The 24100-nt window shown below is 37.0% G+C and overlaps 1 protein-coding gene and 2 non-coding genes across 4 annotated transcripts in view; all 3 read left to right on the top strand.

Moving 5' to 3' along the window:
• Nucleotides 1-684: 684 nt before the first annotated feature.
• LOC583151 (DNA topoisomerase 2-binding protein 1) overlaps nt 685-24100 on the top strand; it is a 39929-nt gene continuing 16513 nt past the window's right edge. Inside the window, exons 1-15 of one of the 2 annotated variants that reach the window (XM_030973221.1) lie at nt 685-835; nt 2902-2999; nt 3600-3739; nt 4785-4917; nt 5402-5509; nt 5852-5925; nt 6227-6357; nt 6721-6839; nt 7240-7357; nt 10887-11077; nt 11659-11822; nt 16655-16786; nt 17451-17572; nt 22586-22837; nt 23313-23535. In XM_030973221.1, coding sequence (XP_030829081.1) covers nt 2931-2999; nt 3600-3739; nt 4785-4917; nt 5402-5509; nt 5852-5925; nt 6227-6357; nt 6721-6839; nt 7240-7357; nt 10887-11077; nt 11659-11822; nt 16655-16786; nt 17451-17572; nt 22586-22837; nt 23313-23535 — 1976 coding nt within the window. In that variant the 5' untranslated portion in view covers nt 685-835; nt 2902-2930. Of the gene's footprint in view, nt 836-869; nt 1198-2901; nt 3000-3599; nt 3740-4784; nt 4918-5401; nt 5510-5851; nt 5926-6226; nt 6358-6720; nt 6840-7239; nt 7358-10886; nt 11078-11658; nt 11823-16654; nt 16787-17450; nt 17573-22585; nt 22838-23312; nt 23536-24100 lie in introns of those variants that run through there. The other variant, XM_030973222.1, reaches the window with a different exon arrangement.
• Nucleotides 8052-8110, top strand: Mir92d (microRNA mir-92d). Its single transcript, NR_130630.1, has one exon. It is a non-coding gene; the product is annotated as a microRNA mir-92d (primary transcript).
• On the top strand, nt 8579-8639 carry Mir92e (microRNA mir-92e). The gene has a single exon (NR_130631.1). It is a non-coding gene; the product is annotated as a microRNA mir-92e (primary transcript).

Genomic DNA, 24100 nt, shown 5'->3' with positions numbered 1-24100 from the left:
GAGAGAGAGAGAGAGAGAGAAGCCGGGCAAAAGCGGGAAGCTATAGTTTTTTTAGGAGAAAGAAAAATGGAAAGTGTTCGAATTAAGCAACAAAAATGAAACTGAGAGAAAAGAATAAAATAGATAAGAATATGAAATCAAAACTAGGATATAGGCAGGAAATTATACTTAAATGAAATGAAAATCACTGAAAAGAAAAGAAAGGAAAAAGTAAGACAAAACAAAAGGAAAGAAAAGAAAAGATATATGAAAAGGATTATAAAATGATTTAAAAAACAGAAAAACCAAATAAATTGGAAAACAAAAAGCAAAGAAGAGAACAAAAGAACGGGCATGCTCAAGGGAGTTGGTCAATATCCAACCCCCATGCCTCCTTTTCTCGAATATATACCAGAAGAAGAATATCCATTGTACATTTGTATCTCGGTTTTGAACAATATACTCCCTGATACTCCTCCTAGCTCAAACAAAAAAAGTGATCGCGGTAAACTAGCTTGCACGGTTGAATGCTTAGTTTATTTAGGGACGGTATATACGGTACAACAATGAATAAGCCCCGCTGAAAAATCACCGCTCAGGAATGCGAAACAGCTCCATTGAAAGCTTCAAAGATCATTATAAAGAGGGCGTATGCACGCTGCCGATTCGTGCATTTCGCGCGCGTTTTCACCTCCCACGACGTTTTTGCATTCAAATTAAAAGGATTGAAGACATCATGGCGGAAGGCGGGAAGGAGCAAGGAGAAAATATTTCGAAAAGATTTGTCAAAATCAAGAGCAACATGTGATATGATACACTTTGAAAAGTTTGTTAACTTCATCAAGTATTATCAGAGGTAACTATATGGTTGTATTTATTGATTTTCAGTAAATGTAAGTGGTATTTTTGAGGTGCGAAGTAAGTGATGGGGAAGTTGGATTGCAGATCTTGTGTGGTGTTGGTAGCTCGGAAGAGTGGTGTTTCACTTGTGTGTGTATTCGGGTTCGTGTCGATTCTGACGTGCTTGATGCTGTGTGTATTGTGGTTCAGGAGTCCCTTGCACGCTGCAAGCACACACACAGGGCGGCTTGGAAGCGCATGTGCTGTCAAACAAGTGCTGTTGGACTCGGCTCCGAGTAATTTGGCTTGTCAAGACACAAGTGGCAATTAACTCGAAATGAAATGTAGAATTATGTCATGGATTGTTGAAAAATGCAGGTATGTTGAGGTTTGAAAACAACTTAATGTTTAGAACTGGAAGAAGTTTAGTTGTCTCGAATTATTTATGGTGAATCTTTGACTTTGGACCAAAGTTTGGTGAGTTGTGTTGATGCATGTTTGATGCTTGGGACTTTGGGTCATCTGATTTTTGTCAAAAAAGTTGGTCAAACATTATTGACTTTATTGAACGTAGATCAATTGCAAGTTGAGTTTCGATGTGTTTTTGAATCAGTATGTAGACTAGTAGTCTATAGACCCTACTGTGGTATTTTTAAATTTTTCAATCCCAGAAGCAAGATGGATAGATAGATGGAGAGATCGCATTTTGCAAGCTTTTTTGTGTGACACCTGTGTCTAGTGAGTAGTGAGTAGTGTGTGACATTCTGACTCTTGACTTACTTAGTCTGAGTGACATTGAACAATCAGGATCTAAAATCAGCATGATCATTAGCAGTAGGGGCGCTGGGCCAAGAATGAGGATCGTCTACATGAACAAGGATTTCCTTGTTATGCAGACAAATTGCATCCTAAAAAATAAGGACTGTCTGCATTTTTGCGGATGTTTTTTTTTTCATCAACTCTCTGTGGGTTGGTTTTGGATTCCTGAACTGCGCGCAAAACTGATTCCGTGTAAGAAATGACCCCAGTTCACCGTCTTCTTTCATGGGTTGTCCGACTTCCCGAGAATTTATCGCTCATATTAAACGTGAAAGTCTCTCTAAAAAGTCAATGAAAATGCATCAAGAAAATCATTGCGCCTTGCGGAATTTGCTTTACGCATCGTCAACGAGCGGATCGGAAATATGAAACGTCTGCGAAAATGCGGACGATCCTCGTTTATGCGAATGATCCTTATTCTCGGACCAGCTGATTAGGGCAGGTTGTGAATGATTCACAAAATTTGTACTAACTTGAAATTGAATCATAAAGTCAGTCTGACTTGTGTAGGTAGAATAAGACCCTAGTTTTGCTCAAATTTCAGAATGAAATCAAAACAAATTTGCGTCAGTTTTTTTCCCCCACATCTGTTACAGACAACAAAAATAAAGCTGTCATGTTTGCTGTTGGATTGCATGAAAAATAAGCATTTAACAGACAAACCACCATGACTATTTGTCAGTGATGATATTGCCCAACATAATTTTCAAAAAAAGTTTCTGTATTATTGCATGGAATTTTTTTTGATTGATGATGGTGTGACCATAAATTGCGCTTGACCTTAATTTGTTGAGGGTTCCATACCTCAAAAATAATTTTTAAGTCCGATTTCGAAAGTCTGATCCTACAAATACCATAGAAACAGAAACCTAATCGGTAAGACATACATAGATTTACTTTGGAATCGGTTATGAAATTATGAAAAAAATTACGAAACAGCTGTGAATTTTAAACTTGCCCGACACTGGTCGAGGAATCTTCATATCGAGAGAAAATGTCATCTAAATAAAAACCTATTCCAACTACTTGAATAATATCTGCCTTCCTGTCTAGGAAATATACTGACAAAATTTATGAAATTTGGCTCAGAGATTGTTGTGCTTATCTTAAATTCATTTGAATTTAATTCATGAGTGACAATATTATGCAGTGTACAATATACACTGTAAGTAAATGATGCATTTTTTAAAGATAATAATAATAAAGTCCACCCATAAACTGATGTATCGTGAATTTCTCTTGTCTATATCTGTTTTTCTTTAGTCCTTCCTCTAAACTCTTCAGATGGAAAGATGAGCACAAAGGTGAAATTTGTGGTGGATGGGTCCGTGGAGCAGGACTTGATGTTAAAAGCAGCTCAGGTAAGAAATAGCCTGGAAACCAGTGTAAAATTACCAGTTTAAATAACAAAAGCCTTCAGCTTACTGTGGTTAAAATTCACACTTCATGTTATCCACCCTCCTTGAATAGCAGAACGCAATTGTATACTCTGTTTCCTGGAAGTCTTAAAGATAAAGTTGGCCCAGTCTTGGTAAAGTAACAAGCACTGTACACAGAAAGATGTATATGGGACTACACAAACATGTGGTCTCATTTTTAAGATGTTGCTTGTCATATTTAGAATATAAAGGCATTTGAAGAGCCATGCTATTCAGGTAACATTTTTTCTCTAATGTGCTTCTACACTTGCATAATAACAATGATAATGCTCACAATTTTTTTTTCATCTCTCCCCGGAACAGTTTGTGTGAAGTGCATTTTTACAAATATAAACTTATTTTACAACAAAGGATTGTTTGAGTCCTCTATGCCAAACCATTATTCTGAATGCCAAGTAGGACTTTATAGCCATTACTATTTTTGCACAAAGAGGAAACTACTATTTTTATTGAAAAATATTCAATTATGACAAAAAATGAAATCCTAATGCTACCATTTTTTTTTTTTTTCTTCTCTTACAGTCGGTCCAAAGTGCCCGTCTTCCAACAGAGAAAATCACCGGTATTGATGTCTTGCAGCTGAAAAGCAAGGACAAGCACCTATATGTCTGTGGTCAGTTTTCTGGGGAAGCTTTTGAACACTTGGCCAATATAAAGTGCAGGTAAATTTATCTAAAAACTGCTTAGAAAGATTGATGGGAAGGGCAGTATTTATTGATGTCCAAGAGTCTGCTGGGGGCAATTTGTTTTATAGAAGCATTTCAAAAAAGAGATTGAGGTATATTTTTAGGGTTGGGCAAAGGTATTAATGACCCTTGTCACCCCTGTTTTTTAAGCTGTCTCAACGTTTGTATTCTTTCCCTGCCTGTGAACACAGTAATGTCATATGAGGTGGAAGATAAGAATTTCCCAGCAAATTATAAGGTGCTTGGGAAAATCTCAAGCAAGAGAACTTAATTGGGTGGAACAGCTGTATGACATAGTGAAAAGAAACATTCATCATTTATATGTAAATGAGCTGTTAAATGAGGCAGATGAAATCTATTTAATCGTAATATGTCACAGGTCAGTGGTTCCTTTGTCAATCAAATTCCTCCTAGGCTCCTAGCCATTCTGCTCAGACAGATTGTCATTTGTTATGAAAGGTATGCATCCAATTTGCATACATGTGTGTAGTGCAGCTGTACATTTTATACCCAGCTTTGGAAGTGAAGTATGCTTGTATTTTAGTTATGCTACCAGTCTACCTCTTTGTGATAAAATGCTATTGATGACTTGCTCCCCCTTTATGCTTATAATTCTTTTGGCATTCATTCATTCATAAATTACATGGGATGGGTTGGGTTGGTGGTGAGATGTCCAGTGTATCATTCACCTCCAGTGCCACAGGTTTCAGTAGTCAGCAAATGAGCTGTAGCATCAATACAAATGAGGAGAGTGTCTGGCTTTATTACTTGTGGACTTGTGTTCAATACATTGGCTTCATATTGCCTTGCAGTGTTAAGCGGATTTGGATGTTTACAAGTTTTTAATACTTGGCTTTGATGTATTTTATTTTTTAATATCTGGACCAATTTTAATGAAACCAGATATGCAAGGTATGCATTACAAGGTATGTAGTAGAAGGTATATCTCATTGTGTTCGACTTCTTTTTTTCATACTACTACCTTCACCTAATTGCTTTATATTTTGTTGATTTTATGCAGGATTGTAGGACCTCAGTGTGTTGTATCATGTCTGGAGCTTCAGATAGCAGTTCCCAATGTCCCGCATCCAATCAACAACATAGCCATGCAGGATGTAGTGGTCAGCTGCTCAAGCATAGAAAAGGCACAGAGGGTAAGCTTTTGTAAAGGAACAGGGGAATTATTTTACCAAGTTTTGTATTTTATGTGTGAAATAATTGTTTTGTGGAGTACTTGCGTGTGTTCTCATGTTTCTCAACAACATTTTTTGGTGGTTGTATGCAAATTGGTTTCTCACACTTCTTTGCTAAATTACATATCAAGTATTTTAATTTTATGCTAGTCAGCTTAGACAACTTCTCCCCTTTTATTATTGTAATCATGATATAAATTCTGGTAACTTCTAGAAATTAAATCACTAAACCAATAACATTTCCAAAACGCCTGTTGGGTAATGTATTAATATTCAATATGTCTTACATGCCTTGTTTATGTATCATTTCATTCACCTGTTACAGATAATTTATTTCATCAGTCAAAACATAAATTGCGATTCTGTATTAGTTCATTGCTAGGTAAACATGTATTAAATTAAATACATTTTGAAAAATGTTTTATTCTGTGTTTTTCCCTTTTAGGCACATATCCATCAGCTATTGGAATGGATGGGAGGGCGTGTTTCCAAGGACCTGACTGAAATGGTCACTCATCTGGTCGTAGGAGAAGTTGGCTCCAAGAAATATCATGTAAGTTTTACCTTCAATATCTTGTGCGATGAAGTAATTAGTGTAGATGAGTCCTCTTGAGTGCCGGAAGCCATTGTTTTGGGCATTTGAGTTTGTTCGTCAATTTGCAAACCAATTATTATGTATCGGCATAAGGAGGTAAAGTAAGCAGAGATGAAATTATTGTGAAAATTAATGATAGTAAATATGATAATTCGTAGCGAAGAAGAACGATTTAAAGGCAAACAATTACTCATTGCATTGTCTTGTTTTTGTGTTTGAGCAGACATCAGTGCTGCCCGTCCTTAGCTGAAACTTTTCATTATGTAAATGTCTTATTTTGCTCTCTTTCAAATCATGTAGGTTGCTGCCAACCTGAAGAAGCAGATTATGTTGCCAGACTGGATAGAAGTAGCATGGGAAGAGAGTCAGACCAGGTAAGTTGATGGATAAAAATATAAATGGGGGGGAGGGTGGAGGGGAGAGGGGTATTCATTATTGCAGCAAATACTTTGAATCAAATATACATGTATTGAAATATATCTCTCATTTCAAAGGCCTCTTCAGGTTTCATATTCAATATTGATGAATATTACATATGTAGAGATCATTGCCTTATTCCTTTGCATGGCAATCTGAAAGGGACTTAATAATAAGGAAAAAACATTTGACATCACAATAAATGAGAAAATATGCCTCAATAATGCTTTATTTTTCTCTTCTGTTCTTCAAATCTAGGCATTTCAGTGCAACATCCGAAGCATTCCTGAGTGAATACAGGTGTCCCGCATTCAAAGGGTGCATTATCTGTGTGACTGGTGTGGAGTCTTCGCAACGACAAGATGTCAGGCAACGTGTGCCTCAATCTGGTAAGTTCAATGATGAAGTTGGTCTGGCGTGCGCCGATACGGTATTATGTGCTTCTTCAACCACACAAAATTCATGGACTTTCAAATTTTGATCGGTTCTGAAAAAAATGCACCGTTACCAATATTTCATTAAGTCACACTGATATATAGAACAACTTTACTGCATACATACTTATTCCTGCTAATTGTTGTGCTGAAGCAAAGGATTTGTGTAACAACATACTATCATTCGTTGGCAAGAGCAAATTCATGTGTTGCAATTATGTTTTGAGGGCAAACGAAACAAACCATAAATCAACTACAAAGACAAAAAAAATTAATGAGATGAACAAAACCTGAATGTCTTTTCCTTTGCTTCTTTAGGTGGCTACTACACAGGAGAGCTTAAGTACAACGAGTGTACCCATCTTATAGTAGGTGCTGCACGAGGCCCAAAGTTTGAATTTGCTAGGAAGTGGAAGATTCATACAGTTTCAATCAATGTAAGTTGATTAATCTCCTAATTTCGTTTTGGAAAAGATTTATAAATCATATTCCATGACAATATTTCAGCCATGTATTTTATGAGAAGTTTCTAAGATATGGTTCTTAAAGGATTAATAAGCTAGTGTTTTTATCTTTTTATGTGTGAATACAATTTTGCTCTCATGGTTCTCCAGTCTTTACATCGGGGGTATGCATTGAAATTGGTAAGATCTGTTGTCAGGAGGTCCTCTTAAAATTTTGAAATTACAGGGTGGGTTCCAGATATACATTTTTGGGGTCATGTGCAGGGGATGCCTGTTGAGTTGTTTATTGTCCTTCGTTAATTCAGTTAATCTGAAAATAAAAATGTCTTCATTATGTGTCATGTTAGCACTGTTTGTTTTCTTTTGTTTCCAGTGGTTTTATGACAGTATAGAGGCTGGTTACTGTCTGGATGAACAACTCTATAATGTGCTCTCACAAGAACGACCAACTTCTACCCCAGTCAAGGCTAATCAAAACCAAAGGCTCAGCAGTAAGTCTTAAACAATTCTTACAGAAAATCATAGGAAATTGGTTTTTGTGTAAAATTTTCCTTCACCTAAATGCACATGGATGCAGATTTTCTATTGGGTTGATCAAGAAATAACGATGATGTATACTCAATGAAATAACTTCTTTGTAAATTTTGTAAACAAGTAGCTTTCAAGACAGTATACAGAGCTGCCAACTAGTACGGATTTTCCGTAATTGGTACGGAAATTAACGACCATTACGGAATGTTGTCTCAAATTACGGATTTAAAAATTTTTTTTTTTTTTTTTTTTAATGAATTGAATATGATTTATCGCAGCGAGTGCTGTGAATAGGAGCCATTTTTCATGATAAACTGTGTTGTGATGACCTGAAATTCAATACTTAACATCTTTGTGTGAGTAAAATCACCAAAAATTTCAGATAATCATGCGTCCGCGCAGTGTTGGCGTGTCGTTTTTTTAGATTCATAGCGCCGCATAAGAAATTACTGATTTATACCCCAAATTACTGATTTTGAGCCTTGTGATTACTGATTTTCTGTTCTGGAGGTTGGCAGCTCTGAGTATAAGTGGATTATATTAAGTTACAGCAGTACTGGTAGTTCAATCCTAGTGGATTGTGTGAGAGAAGATATCGATGAACCATGTTCCTGGGCCCACCGTCACCTACCTGGAGAAGACTGCTTCATATCGGTCGAGGCTAGTGTAATTCTGTGACAGCTTTGCAGCAAGTATTGCACTTACCCCGGCTGATATGTAGCAGTTACTTACATCTTCTGAAAGTATGCAGAGCTCAAGTGTGTCATTGACACAAATCATAAATTGTTCAGGGGCAAGGTTTGAGTTTGGCCAAAGAATTCCAAAGAGAGCCATGTACTGTAGGCAAACCTGGCAAAGTTTGAACATATTGAAAAGTGGAACCTGATATGCTCTCAACAGGGTATTTCTTTTCCAGTTACACTTAGTTTACCATGGTTTCTTAACTTTATTTAATAAGATTTTGATGTAAATTTCTTTGATGGTTATCTTCTTTTGATATTTCCAAAGTGGTATGTTTGACAAAAGTAGTCAAAAGCCACTTAACCTCTCCACTGATGAAGACAATGAACAGATGTTGATGACTCATCCATCATCCTGACAGATGGTTTATTTAACAAGACATTGACCAAGCGGCTGGTGTATGAAGTCTGGCTGGTGTACTATGTTGGGGTTGTCAGATAGGTCGTGGTGAGTGCAATGTTCTGTTGTCTCGAATGAAAATATTGCACTTACCCCGGCTTATTTGCAGCTACCTATCTTTGATCTGCATGTTTACATACATTCAAGCTCAGGAGTTCATACATGCTGATCAGCAGGAATCACATCTGTGTATTAGAAAACTTTTTTTTGTGACGTAAACTGTCTATAATCATTGTATTGAGGGAGTTTGAAGCTCAAAATAAAATCTAACGGCATAATATTTAAAAATGTTTTTACAATACAAATTTTTGAAGAAATAAAGACTTTCCCAAACCTGGTGTTTCGAGGAAAAAAGAATTCAGAACAATTCATTTTTTTACATTGAATAATTAAAAAGAGAAAAATTGTTGGTTTAATATGAAGATAGTTGTTCGGTAAAGAACAGTGTGTACGAACTCCCTCATTATAGTGGTCTCCAATTTGGCTGTTTTTGACAGGGCGAGGCTTGTGTAATCCTGTGTTTATTGAATGGCCAGTATTGCACTCCCCCCGGCCTTTGAATGACAGCTACCTACATCAAGCATCATCAGTTTATGTCACAAAGCAAATGAATATATGTATTGAAGCTCACTGATTAAGAATGATTTAAAGAAATATATATTTTTTTTAAAACTGTTTAATTTTAATTAACATAAAATGAGAAAAGACATGTAGTTGTAAATGTCCTTGTCAACGATATTTAAATTTATCATGTTAGATTCGGTTAGGTTTCTGTCTTTTGAAAATGAATTAAATCAGTACAGTACTTGCCTAGTCTGAACTCAGTGAACTGTAATAATATGTTGCTGTAATTATTGGGTCAATAAATCAATATTGTGTTTATTCTTATCAAGAAGTTCAGTTTCACTTTACTTCTTCTACATAAACAATGATACATTTCCTGTATGTGTTGAAGCAATTTATGTAATTAGAGTTATTAAAAATTAAAAAAATAAAACATCTGTTGGTTGCTATAAATAATGAATGATATTTCTGTATAATAGAAACCACTAACATGAAAATAAAGCCTTATAACACATTACTGCTTAGAAGTCGAGCCTTGCATTGAGTTTTTGTTGAATGAAAGAAAAATAGAAGTAATGTGTTTGTGGAAGGTTGAGAAAATCCCCCACAAACATAAGGAGATAAGTCATTTTAAGTCGAGATGATAAAGAAATTTCCAATGACAACGGCCTAAAAATGTCCTTAACTAAAGGGCCTATCACACTGAGCGGCGAATGCTTGCGAACGTAGCGAATTTGGGGTTTCGCCAGAGTTTGTAAAATGTTGTAAAAGGTTGCAAGAAAGATTGCAAACAGTTTTCTTTGTTGTAAACAGTTTTTCTTGTCGCAAAGAAATTTTGAACATGTTCAAAATTTCTTTGCGAATTTATTTTTCCGCAAACAGTTGCAGGCGTTTGCAAAAAAAAAGTCGTAAGCCTTTGCAAACGGTTGTTAAACGGTTTTGCTCTTTGTTTTCGTCAGTTCTCTGTGTTTCGCCAAAGCTAGCGACCACGTTACCATATGGTTCCTTTATAAAATCGACCCATTGAGTACCAGTAGTTAGCAAAAGGTCTCAAACGTTCACAAATAGTGGCAAAGGATTGGCAAATAGTTGCTAATCTTCGCAAAAGTTGTCACTAACATTTGTTTACAGTCGCTAATAGTCGCCAACTGCCTTTCGCAAACACTTTCGGAGACATTCGCTCAAATGTTGCTAATTGTCTCTGATTTTCGCCAACATTCGTCAGAAAAGTTGGCGAATCCAAATTCGCAACGTTCGCAAGCATTCGCTGCTCAGTGAGATAGGCCCTTTAGAGAAGGTTGAGTTCTGGGAAGAGGTGAAAATAATTTGTGAGCGTTATCAAGCAAGTGTGGAAGAACATCAGATAAAAAATGTTTACTGAAAAGCATGGCTCTTCAAATGCCTTAATATTCTAAATACATCACAAAAATCAGGACAGATTTTTATGCCACATGTTCCTGTTGTCCCATATACATCTTTCTGTGTATAGTAGTGCTTGTAACTTTACAAAGACTGGGCCAATTTCTTATCATTTTGATGATTCCAGAACCTTGCAGTACACACCAAAACTTATGATAGATGATCAACCTTTTCTGATCGATTCTACAACGTTTCTTTCACAATGCAATCGCATGACCAGAACTTAACTTTATCTTTAATACCACTGGAAAAGAAGGATATCGTCCTATTCTTTACTTTGTTTATCCAAGATTCTACATTATAGTTGCATCATTATGATCCAAAGATATATATCGAGCAAATTTTGTCTCTTTAATCTCTTTGCAGCCCTTGGTGATATCAGTGCAATAAATGTTAGCAGTATCAATCCTGTAAATGAGACGGCTGTAAGTGAGTCTAATATCACCATGGAAACCAGTCGTCTGGCCCCACCTCCTCGACCTCAGAGTGGCTTAGAGGAGCTGGAAAAGCTTGATCTTGCCGCATGTGAAGCAGAGATGTTTCTTGATGGTTGTAAGGTAGGGCAAATGTCCAGAAACAAAGCCTTGTTTGTAGAAAGAAACTTATAACATCAGTTGTTTACACTATAGTATTTAATTCAACTTGTTTTAGAGATACTGTATGGAGAATGTTTACATTCTACAGTTTGGCATGTACCATTTTGTGATATGCCATCAAAATATTATGGTGAACCCTCTTCTTTGGGAGTTCATCAAAACCATCAGACTGGTTAAAATGAATTGTGTGATATGGTCTTGCCATCAAATCTCATTCTGTTCTGACATGTCTTGGATGTTTTTGTATTTAAAAAGGTACTGAGAATCTTATGGAGCAGATATATTCCCATTATAGAAGATAAATGGGTTATTCAAGATGTAAAGGTATCTGTCTGCTCATGAAATAAAAAATTAGGTAATGCCTCTTAAAAACATCCACTCCATCTCTATATCACACTTGAAGTGCCTCTAGGGTATAGGTTCTTGCAGGATTGTAATGCCGTTGTAAAAAGCATCAAAGTATTCACATATGTTAATGCATTAGATAAACAAAAATATTAGTTACAAGTAGCTGAATTTAAATTGTTTTTCCTTCTCTCCAGATTTTCTTGAGTGGGTTCTCTGGGCAACATCTGGAGAAGCTTCGTAAAGTAGTGAATGCAGGAGGTGGAACTCGCTTCAATCAGATAAATGAGAATGTGTCTCATGTTATCATCGGAAACAACATAGAGGAGCATGTTGAAGAGTTGAAGGGTTTACCAAACAGGTGATCATATGAATGGGGATTTGGTTATGAATAACTGAAGAACAATGTCAACCTGTTGACTTCTGAATTCTCACGTGCCCATAGATTTTAATACAGAGACTACCTGGAGGTTGTTTCACGAAACCAACTCCATGGGGGTGTTTCACAAAGACTAAGATTGACTTTAAGTTGGACTTATCTATGACAGGCCTTTCATGCCACTGTTTGCTCTCACCATTATGATCTTTAGACAATATATTTTCCTTCAATAATGAATTATCAAAAAATTTAGATTTGTGACCATGATTTGTTCGTTCTTTGAGAGACCAATTTCAGTAAAAGGTATTATAGCAAACAGTGGCATGAATGGCCTGCCATAGCTAAGTCCATCTTAAAGTCGATCTTAGTCTTTGTGAAACACCCCCCATGACTGTCGTATCTTTGTCTGCGACCTACAGAGATGTCAGGAAGGAGACAGCCTGTTTCACACAACCATCACAAGTCGATAACTTCATGAAATTTATATATTATTGGCCAGGAAACATAGTCATCATAATCCATCAGATTTATCCTACAATTAGCCCAAGAAATTTTGAGGCTAAATTCAAAGGTAAAGACCAGTTTTGGAAACGCCCCCCCCCCCCCCCCCTCTCAAAAAATGAATTGGAAGCTCTTATTACCAATCATGTGAAAGAACATGTTTTGACTAATACGTGATGATACAAATTTTGCCAAGAAGTTGCCTACTTATTGATATATTTGGTAAATTAGTTTATGTATTTGGACCTGATAGATATAACGCACGTTTGCATAGTCCCATATACATATCTTTCTGTGTACAGTGCTTGTAACTTTACGAATACTGGGCCAAATTTCTTATCATTTTGTTGATTCCAGAACCTTGCAGTTCACACCAATACTTGTATGCTAGGTGATCAACCTTTTCTGATCGATTCCACAACGTTTCTTTCAGAATGCAATCGCATGACCAGAACTGATCTTTATCTTTAACTAAAACTGTTGGAAAATGTAAAAATTAAAAGAGAGTGGCACCACAAATGATACAAGCAACTCATTTGCATGAAAAAGTGTGTTACCAAAGACATCACAAATTTATGAAATTGAGGAAACTAGATTTTGTAATGAGTGAATCAAATTTGCAAGGATGAGGATGTCTTACTTCCTTTTTAATTGCAAGAAGATGCTAATTTTAACTCTATTTGGGAAAATAATGAAAACAGATATTTATGACCTATGTTTTTAAATTTTTTTTAAAGGAATAAATATGTGATATGATTTGTATCAAGGATGAATATCCTTGATAATGGTTTATTAAGCCCCGTCTTAATAGAACTTTTTCGATCTCACCCGAGCGACATGTGGATGAGAAACATTGGGGGGGTCTGATCGTAAAACACGGGTTGAGCTTTTGGACACCGTCTTAATCAGCCATCCGCAAAAACCTCACCCAGTGATCAGCTGGCGCGCGCTGTGTACATGTACACATTTTTTCAGGGCGATGACGTAATTTACCCGGGTAAATATCACCCTGGCTCGTCTAGGGCGAGATTTACCTCGATTGACACGTCTTAATTGGAAGGGGGTAAATGTAGTCCGGATGTCGCGACTTTATTTTCCAGTCAAGACGGGGCTTTAGATAAAAACTTCAATGGCAGCCATTCAAGGCTGAATTGATGAAGTATACAGTATAAAAATTGTAAAAATTAATTCATTCATAATGGCTTATTAGATAAAAACTTCAATGGCAGCCATTCAAGGCTGAATTGATGAAGTATACAGTATAAAAATTGTAAAGATTAATTCATTCCTTATGGTTCATAGATAAAAACTTCAATGGCAGCAATTCAAAGCTGAATTGATGACGTATACAGTATAACAAATTGTAAAAATTGACAACTGACAATTACAGTAATACAAAATCACAATCAAACATGGTAAAACATACTGATAAAAATTTGAGATATATATAATTTATACTGCCAGAATTGCAGAAAAAAAGCGTGCGTGACAAACATGTAGTACTGAGAGAGAGGAGTGCGAGTGATGTAGTAGGTAGGGATGGTTATAATCAGAGGAATCAACTAATGTTCAGAAGAATGGTGAGAAAGGAAATAGAATAATTATTCATAGATATTCTAATCAGAGAAAGAAATATTGAAGAGAAGAATGTGAGAGAGAGAGAGAGAGAGAGAGAGAGACTAAAATCTAGTATATTGCACTAAAAGGCAGCACATTAATTCAGCAATCAGATTCCCTAATCTTTTCTTCTACATAGATAAACTTCTTTGTCAAAAATTAATTTCCAATTCATAATTATCTAAAAGAGCATAGAAGCACAATTGTTTTACCTTTTCAGTAATTTATTATACACAGAAAAAACGTGTGTAATAAAAGTCTTCCAAAATATATCCTTGAAAACTGGAAAAAAAATCTAGAAATACTTTACTTTACTTTACTTTACTTTAATCCATCGATGTTGGTAGGACAGAGCCTGTTCATCGATCGATTGAATTCTTTTGAAACAATACTTCTGTTTGTTGTGGTTTTGTGTCGAGGTGTGTGTGTGGAGGGTGGAATAGTTCTGCATTCTTCTATTAACTTTCAAAGTCATATACTGAAGGTGATTTCTTCCAATAGTTATCAAGTTTGTTTTTGAAGGCATTTACAGATGGGGCATTAACCACTTCTTCAGATAGGCTATTCCATGTGTCCACTACTCTATTCGAAAAAAAGAATTTCCTGATGTCTTCTCTAGTTTCAGAGTATGGCCTCGTGTTCTGTTTTCCTTGCATAAATGTGGTAGGTTTGTCTGAGTGGTGTATAAGCCATGGAGGTACTTGTAAACGTCAATCATATCTCCTCTCTTTCTGCAATGGGCAAGAGATGGTAGCTTCAGGTATCTCAGACGTGTTTCGTATGGAAGATTCTTCAGACTAGGCACCACCTTTGTAGCTCTTCGTTGGACATACCATGTATGTAAATTTTTAGCAAAGTTGGATGATGGTGACTGTGTTCATTTTGAGTAGGGTGTAACGTATGAAAGGTGAATCATTGGATTTTAAAGAAATTATGTAGCAGAATCCCGTCATAACTCGAGAATAAAGAATTTTTGCATCAATATATTTCTGATGTTGAGGTTACCAGTGTGCAAAAAAACTGTCTTAGAATAATGATATTAAATAGACAACGATATCAAAATAATTACAAATCATTGCACATACTGTACCTGTGCTGAGTTTCATAATTATCTGCAAATTTTCAGATGAATGTTAAATCAAAGATTTCAAGAAATTACCAGACTTTGAGGGGATGTAGTTTAAAAGCTAGCCAATAAGACTTGCAACACCAAATGAACAATTAGAAGAGTGAATGGACATTCAAAATAAGTTGATTATACTTGAAAATAATAGAAATTATAACCATGAACCAGAACTCAAGTTTATCTTTAGAGATAAACTTGAGTTCTGGTAAAAAAAAGAAAATGAATTCTCACATAATCTAACGAAACTTGCACTGAATGTTCAAGATTACAAATAAATTTGTGCCAAACAATTTTGGAAGAAAATGTATACTGGCTGAGTAATGAGCATAGAAAAATAAGGAAATCAAGGTAGTACTAGCCCCGACACCATTTGTGTTGTCCCATATACCGGTACATCTTTCTGTGTACAGTGATTGTTACTTTACCAAGACTGGGCCAAATTTATGATGATTTTGATGACTCCAGAACCTTGCAGTACACACCAATATTTACATGCTATATGATCAACTTTTTCTGATCCATTCCACACCTTTTCTTTCACAACGCAATCGCATTACCAGAACTTACCTTTATCTTTAATGCCACATACGGTAGTAGTCGGTGTCCATGTGTATTGCATAATTATACAACTAATGCATGGTAGGGCAAGCCATAATGTTTGTCCTACCAAGCACCATCTAATGTATGCAATTTGAATCTTGACTATTGAGATACATTTATTCGTAACAGGTGACTTAAATAATGTGTATTGAGGCACAAAGGCATATGTATAAATGAAATAGATTTGTTATCTGCTATATTTGAACATTTTTTAATAAACGACTTACAATTCTTCCCTTGTTTATATAGTTTTCACCAAATATAAGTTTTACCTTCTCAGCTATGATTTTGACTCATTGAAAAGTAAAGCTTTTGTTATTGAACTAAAAAGTCTTTCCAACTAAGGCTTGGTGCATGATATATGTACAAGTTCGCCTGGCATGTCACATTATCAAGAAAATAAGAATGCTAAGAATATCTGCATTTATATATATCTTTTCACATTTTCTTAAGGAATATTGTACATCAATAGGCAAGAATAAATCTCATATTTCAGCATACCTACACTTAAGGGATCCGGTAACTTTGTCTCAGATTCTGAAACAAAGTCCTGTATTTAGCTCATGCTGCAATGATCATTATAAACCTTTAGGTCAGTCAGGAACCCCATGACTTTTACAACTCGATCGCCTGTCTGATTATCAAGATATTTGAAATCGAAACCAAATTTTGCGTTTGCCAAACGGTGTTCATAACACTACTGTCTATTGGGGGAAAAGAGTATGGTAAAACCGGTCACTCAAAGATTTTTAATTTTTTGAGGCACTTCTTGATCATTTTGAAGCACAATTTTTTATTAGGGCTTCAATATTACACCATATCACAGACACTGATTACACGTAGGCCGTGCATCTCAGATTTAACATTGTTAAACGAAGCCTTTAATCTTTAGGAAGAAGTTTCCTTTAAATAATGCTTGTGTTATATAATGAAATACATAATTTTTGTGACTTTCCCTTTTTTTCACCAGGCCATTATTAGTGTCCGTCCACTGGTTGCTAGAGTGTGCTAAGCAAGGCAGACAAGTCTCTGAAGGTGACTTTCTGCTCAAGGATATCCTGGATGTTGAAGAGGCTGGCAAGGAGAATGAAATCACTTTCAAGTAATCCAATTTCATTCATTTTTTTTCTTAAAAGAATTTGTGGTTGAAAATTATTACAATCAGGAACCTCTTGATTTGCCAATAATATCCTTAATGATGTTTCATTTAGGATGTGGTCCTTTCCCCATTGCTAGTTTTACAAAAAAAGGAAACTAAAGAAAGAAGAAGAAGAAAAAATAAATCCTTGGCCTATTTTATTACCCGTGGTGATGTGTGGTATGGGATGGCCTGTTGGTCCCACAGATCATTGTTTCCCAAGATTTAGCTGTATGTCATGCTATGCAATTAAAAGGTTATGGTTGTAGGACCAATAGGTGAAGGGGCTATTGACTCAGTTGATGGCACATATTGTTGCAACATTCTTTTGGTTTTGCTATGTGTTCAAATTGTGATTTATATAGTCTGGCATTAAATTCATTGCCAAGAAACTATCTTAAAGCTTCTCATTTGTTTGGAAGTAATGAAATTAGGGAGAATTAATTGCAAAGAATGTAATATGTCTCCATTGTTAATGTAATTTGTGTTTTTTCTTTAACTACCAAAATAGACAACAATTTGCTTTTATGATGTAGTTCAGTAATTGTTTATGTTGAGTTAAAAGATATATTTTCCTTTTTCTTGTAAAGTTAATACATTGCACTTGTTTTGCTTGTCCATTGTTTAGACTTCCTGGTAATCAACAACCAAAGAGAGTATCTAAAGTAGGTGCAAGGAAGAAGTCTGATGAACACACTGTAGAAGAAGAAGATATATTGAGCCAGTACTTACCAAATGCTACATCCACAGGTGATTTTTGTTTTTTCAAGCTATGAATACCTGGAGGAAAAAAAAAAAAAAAAAATGACTTAAACAGGAACCAGGTGCTTGTTTCACTTTTTATAATTGTCAAGGAGAGATTGTTTTAATGTTTCCCCACAATGAAAATTTAAATTTGGGATCCTTGGGTTTTATCCCTGTGGATTTGTTTGGTAGCCTAAATTGATTAATAAGCATCAGACTTGCAGAAAGTACACCTGTTTAGAAAGGATTCAATTCCTCTGAGGAAGCTAAATGCATATTTTGGGAAATTGAGCAAGTGTAAGCTTTTGATTTCAAAGTCCTTATAAATACAAGGGTAAATATCTAAAGCTTGTTTTTAGAGATGTATCTTTATGAATGGACGATTGCCCAGCATCTTGCATAATCCATTACAAACTGAATTAATTTATGTAGATGGAAGCAATTTAATGGCAATATATGTAACTTGAGAACAAGGATTTATTTGGGTTGCATATGGCACAGTCAAATCTGAATATAAAGACTTCTCGAGATGTTATTGTTGAGATCAGCGTTATATATCGCAATCGGTCAAATTTGACTGTCATCACCGTCTAATTGTCTAAATAGAGACAAGAAAGATGTCTTTTATAAGGTGGTCTTTGTATGCAGGTTCAGGGTTCAACAAGAATTACAGTGGAAAGACTCGTTCAGATATGACGCAGCAAAATCACAATTTCTCAATATTTTAACAAATTTGAATGATGACGTAAATTGTAATATGCTTCACACTTCTATCTTATAACGCGCAGCTCAGTGAATATGGGCTAGACCTTTCTTGCTCGCAGTTGACATTCATTTTCATTTTTGTGGCAGTTTACAGCATCATACAGGGAATAATTTTCCTCAAATTTTTTGATTAGCAATTTCAGCCGATGGATAAATATTTCAAATGAAATTCTGTACATTTCTATGGAAGAAAACTGCTACACAAAAGATATTTTGTATAGCAGTCATGCAAAAATGCATAGCAAATTGCGATGCGATACCAGGAAAATTATTCCCTGTCATATCTAAACAAGCGTAGAGGGAAACAAAAAATATGTCTTTGTAGACGGTAGCTAAAGCAGGTCACCATGCGTTCATACTATACAAATGATGCATACGATCGAGTTCATTGTACAATCTATCCGCACTCAAGTTGAGGCTGTTTGCATCGATTGACAAAGCCATTGGGCCGAGTAAGAAAGGTAAATCCACGGCCTGAACTGTTGTATCTCTGATGCACTATAACATGTGTGCTTTACCTGAGAGCTAAGGGAGTGTCCTTTCTACTTGGCTGCTGGTAGTGAAGTGGCTTGGAAGTTTACAGCAGTGACATTCTTCCTATAGTGGTAATGGTATGCTATTCAGGTATCCATCTATTGTCCTATTGTCACTGGCTGCTATGGACATTACATTGGCATGTACATTACATTGGTATGCATTGCAGCTGGCATGTCTATTATGTTGTTCTATATACATAACACTCCTTCTGCATCACATTGTTTGTTCAGCATCATCAAAATAAAATATCATTTCCATAATTCCATGTATCTCATAGATTCATCACGATATCGTCAAAATGAAATTTTCTTTTTTCAAGGACTTTCAAAGTTTCCATCTTAGCCCAAAATATTGATACCTCCTGGTAGTGAGTCAAATAAGTCATATGCTGCTCCACATGGAGATCCAACAAAATCAATGAATTAACACATGCATTTTAAAAGGTTCCTTCTTGGAGTTAAAACAAATATATGCATGCATTCTGCTCCTCTCTATAGTTACTTATAATCCAGCCTGTTCGGTGTACGTCAATCACAAACATGATTCCTGTTTATTCTCCCTGCGGATGTAGTTTGTTCCCGAGGAGGTGATGTTGGTCAATCAGACTGGTCATGTGATGCTAGTGTAATGGGTATATCATCGTCATCCTCTAAGGTAGATGGAGGAAGGTCATTAATGGGTCCTCTTATGATTTGATCAAGATGAACCTGTTTTTGTTTATCACCAACTTGAACAACATATCTTACTGGTCCCAAAGCTTGCACAATGGTTCCATAGTCCCACTTGTTTTTTTCCTCTGTATGCACGTATCATGACACGCTGACCAGGTGAAAACTGACAAATGCTGGTACGTCCTCTGTCATGTGTTCTCTTGGCAGCAGCCTGCTTCTTTTCTACTGTTTCAGCCAAGGAATGTGTAATGAGACTCATATGGGTACGTGGTTGTCTCTTCAACAGTAATTCAGCTGGTGTGCATCCTGTTAGGGAATGTGGAGTGTTGCGATAAGTGAAGAGAAAGTTGGCAATCTGATGTTGAGTAGTCAAACCACTCTCCTTGTATGCCTTCAGATTCTGCTTCAAGGTTTGAACGCAACGTTCAGCAGCTCCGTTAGAAGAAGGATGATAAGGTGGAACTCAAATGTGATTCACCCCATTTTTCTCGAAGAACTCAGCGAGCTGTGCAGAAATGAATTGTTGTCCATTATCTGATACAAAGTGTTCAGGAAGTCCATGGGTAGCAAATATGTGCCGTAGTACATCAATCATAGCACTAGTTGTTGTAGTTCTCATTGGATAGACTTCCATCCATTTGGAGTAAACATCAACTAGTAAGAAGAAATGTTGGCCATCTAGCTCTGCAAAATCTGCATGAACTCGCTCCCAAACTCTTAAAGGCCATTTCCATGAATGAAGCGGCGCTTACGTGGGTTGACTCCACATATTGATACAAGTGTGACAATTCCTTCAGAGTGATTCAATGTTCTTGTCCAAATTAGGCCACCAGAAGAAAAAATTCTAGCCAAGCTCTTCATACGACTCATACCGGTGTGACCATCATGTAGTTCTGTCAGCATCTTGGTCTTCAGACAATCTGGTATGATGACTCTTAGTCCCCATATTAAGACATCTTGCTCCACTGAAAGCTCATGTCGTCGATGAAAATATGGTTTAAGACCATCATCATCCACTGAGTTGGGCCAACCTCTCTGTGTATACTGCAACCCTTGTGATAGAACTGGGTCCTTAGCTGTAGCAGTAGCAATCTCTTGTGATGTCAGTGGCAACTCATCTAGGTGAGTGTAATGAAAAATGCTCTCTGCTTCATCCTTAGGATGATTCACCTGCTTTGCTTCTGCATGGTCAGGCCAATCTCTAGAACTCTGCTTTGCTTCTGAATGGTCAGGCCCATCTCTAGAACTCTGCTTTGCTTCTGCATGGTCAGTCTCATCTCTAGAACTCTGCTTTGCTTCTGCATGGTCAGGCCCATCTCTAGAACTCTGCTTTGCTTCTGAATGGTCAGTCTCATCTCTAGAACTCTGCTTTGCTTCTGCATGGTCAGGCCCATCTCTAGTACTCTGCTTTGCTTCTGCATGGTCAGGCCAATCTCTAGAACTCTGCTTTGCTTCTGAATGGTCAGGCCCATCTCTAGAACTCTGCTTTGCTTCTGAATGGTCAGGCCCATCTCTAGAACTCTGCTTTGCTTCTGCATGGTCAGGCCAATCTCTAGAACTCTGCTTTGCTTCTGCATGGTCAGGCCAATCTCTAGAACTCTGCTTTGCTTCTGAATGGTCAGGCCCATCTCTAGAACTCTGCTTTGCTTCTGAATGGTCAGTCTCATCTCTAGAACTCTGCTTTGCTTCTAAATGGTCAGTCTCATCTCTAGAACTCTGCTTTGCTTCTGCATGGTCAGGCCCATCTCTAGAACTCTGCTTTGCTTCTGAATGGTCAGTCTCATCTCTAGAACTCTGCTTTGCTTCTGCATGGTCAGGCCCATCTCTAGTACTCTGCTTTGCTTCTGCATGGTCAGGCCAATCTCTAGAACTCTGCTTTGCTTCTGAATGGTCAGTCCCATCTCTAGAACTCTGCTTTGCTTCTGAATGGTCAGTCTCATCTCTAGAACTCTGCTTTGCTTCTGCATGGTCAGGCCCATCTCTAGTACTCTGCTTTGCTTCTGCATGGTCAGGCCAATCTCTAGAACTCTGCTTTGCTTCTGCATGGTCAGGCCCATCTCTAGAACTCTGCTTTGCTTCTGAATGGTCAGTCTCATCTCTAGAACTCTGCTTTGCTTCTGCATGGTCAGGCCCATCTCTAGAACTCTGCTTTGCTTCTGAATGGTCAGGCCAATCTCTAGTACTCTGCTTTGCTTCTGCATGGTCAGGCCAATCTCTAGTACTCTGCTTTGCTTCTGCATGGTCAGGCCAATCTCTAGAACTCTGCTTTGCTTCTGAATGGTCAGTCCCATCTCTAGAACTCGCTTTGCTTCTGAATGGTCAGTCTCATCTCTAGAACTCTGCTTTGCTTCTGAATGGTCAGTCTCATCTCTAGAATTCTGCTTTGCTTCTGAATGGTCAGGCTCATCTCTAGAACTCTGCTTCGCTTCTGCATACGATCGAGTTCATTGTACGATCTATCCGCACTCAAGTTGAGGCTGTTTGCATCAATTGACAAAGCCATTGGGCCGAGTAAGAAAGGTAAATCCAAGGCCTGAACAAGCGCTGATAGATCTTGTTATGACCAAACGAAATCGCACATCATTTGTTTTATACATCAAAACTCAGAGATCTTTGTTATTTGATTCGCTGAAAAATCTATTTACTCCGAGTTGAATAGGCTTACTTTAGCACGCACACAGAGATTAGCATTTTCACCTCTACACCCGTCAATGTGAAAAGTGAAAGTAAAAGTGCTGGAAACTCGTAATAGTCTCAGTAAATGAATCACACATGACTGCATATGGTCAATCATTTGATTAGAATCTAGGAGTGAGTTATATCATTATAAATACAGTCAAACTTGCTTTAGTGACCACCTGTCTACAAAGGCCACATTTTTTGTTTCCCTTGAAAATGGTTTCTCATTGAAACATGTACTAAAGAAACCTGTACACAAATACCACCTGCCTATAAAGACCACTTTTCGTGTCTTTTTTGTGTGATCTTAATAAACAGGTTTCACTGTATTAACCATTGAATGTTTCATTGATTGGATTACGTTCAGGTGCAGGAGGCAACGACTCCACGATGATTCAAGAAGAAAACACAGACAGAACTCTGGGTGATGAAAATAAGAGCAGAGGAGATGATGATGATGATGATGATGATGATGAGACACAGATAGATGAGAACGAAGGAGGAGAGGATGAGGGAGATGGAGAAAGGAGTGGAATCTTTGCAGGGAAGAAGTTTGTTGTTACTGGTTTCCCTCCTGAGCAATATCATGAAGTGTGTGAAATGATCCCTAGTCAAGGAGGTAAGTCTGTTGTCAGTAATCTTTTTGCACCCTTGCCCCCCCCCCCCCCCCCACCCCCCAAAAATGTGAGAGGTATAGGGTTTATGTAGTTGAGCACAGAAGTTCCTCTGGCAGTGTTCATTTTCAAACAAATTACCATTACTGTTTGCTTCCCACATGATAATCTCATCTATGTTGATGTGACTGTAGGCTAGCATGTTGTGATGAAGTCACTCATTATCCAATTTCATGATGGGAACTGGCTGATTCCTATTTATGTGGGCGTAAGAAATTCTTCAGTCAATTACGGACAGGAGTGGTATATTTTGTTTCAAAAAATTATGATGAATTCCCTGAATTTTTACTTTATGTAGAATTCCCTGAATTTGGTATTGGTGCATGTACCATTAGTGCCAATTTGTAGTCAAGTTATATTCCACTGTGATCAAGTAAGATTCCTCACCATGCAATCTTCATTATATATTCTCTCTTTCAGGTGTGGTATTACCCCTCAACACACGAACCATCCCTGACTACGCAGTGGTTCCTATCATTGGTTCACCTGTCAAGATCACTGTAGGTGAGATAGTGACTAACTGCTGGCTACAGATGTCTTTGGAAGGAGAGGCGCTGTTGGAACCGTCCAGCAATGATCTCTTCACTCCTATCCCCATCATGAAGGAAGCCATGCCGTTACGGGATTGTGTCATATCTATAAGGTTTGTACTTCTTGTAGAGCGGTCTCTTCTGTATGGAGGTTTGACAAAAAAAGTTATAATTAATAGCTGTATGTGGCATCGGAGCATGGATAAAACTGGTAGAAGAAAAGACTAATATATTAGAACAGTTTATCAATATAATTTGCAGGTCTGATTTTTGATATGCATATAGTTTGAAAACATGAGAACAAATAAGTTTCACTGAAGAGATTTCCTAGAATAGAATATATGCGGTATCTCACAGTATTGAGACCGGCTGTACATTCTACATAAAAGAAAGTTACAGAAAGCATAACTTTCATTGTAAAAAGAGCTAATCTGGTAATAGATGTTCCAGTTCCTGTGGAGGAAACAGGGTGGCTCCTGTATGAAAGCCCATGGGATTGAAATAATTTTGTAACAATGGGTTAGAATACCAATAGCCTTTTCTGTTTCTGTGTTGCAATACAACTGCTCCAAAAATGAGGCAATATATTATTTATTTATGTCTTCTCTCAGCGAAAAAGAAGAAAATTGAAAGTTTAGCTTGATAAGTTTGTAATGTGGAACAACTTCCCACCTTTCC

Source organism: Strongylocentrotus purpuratus, unplaced genomic scaffold (genome assembly GCF_000002235.5).
Source record: "Strongylocentrotus purpuratus isolate Spur 01 unplaced genomic scaffold, Spur_5.0 spur5_scaffold_6, whole genome shotgun sequence".
Lineage (NCBI taxonomy): Eukaryota > Metazoa > Echinodermata > Echinoidea > Camarodonta > Strongylocentrotidae > Strongylocentrotus > Strongylocentrotus purpuratus.
The sequence above is the reverse complement of the archived record's forward strand: the minus strand, read 5'-3'. Positions and strand labels throughout refer to the sequence as shown.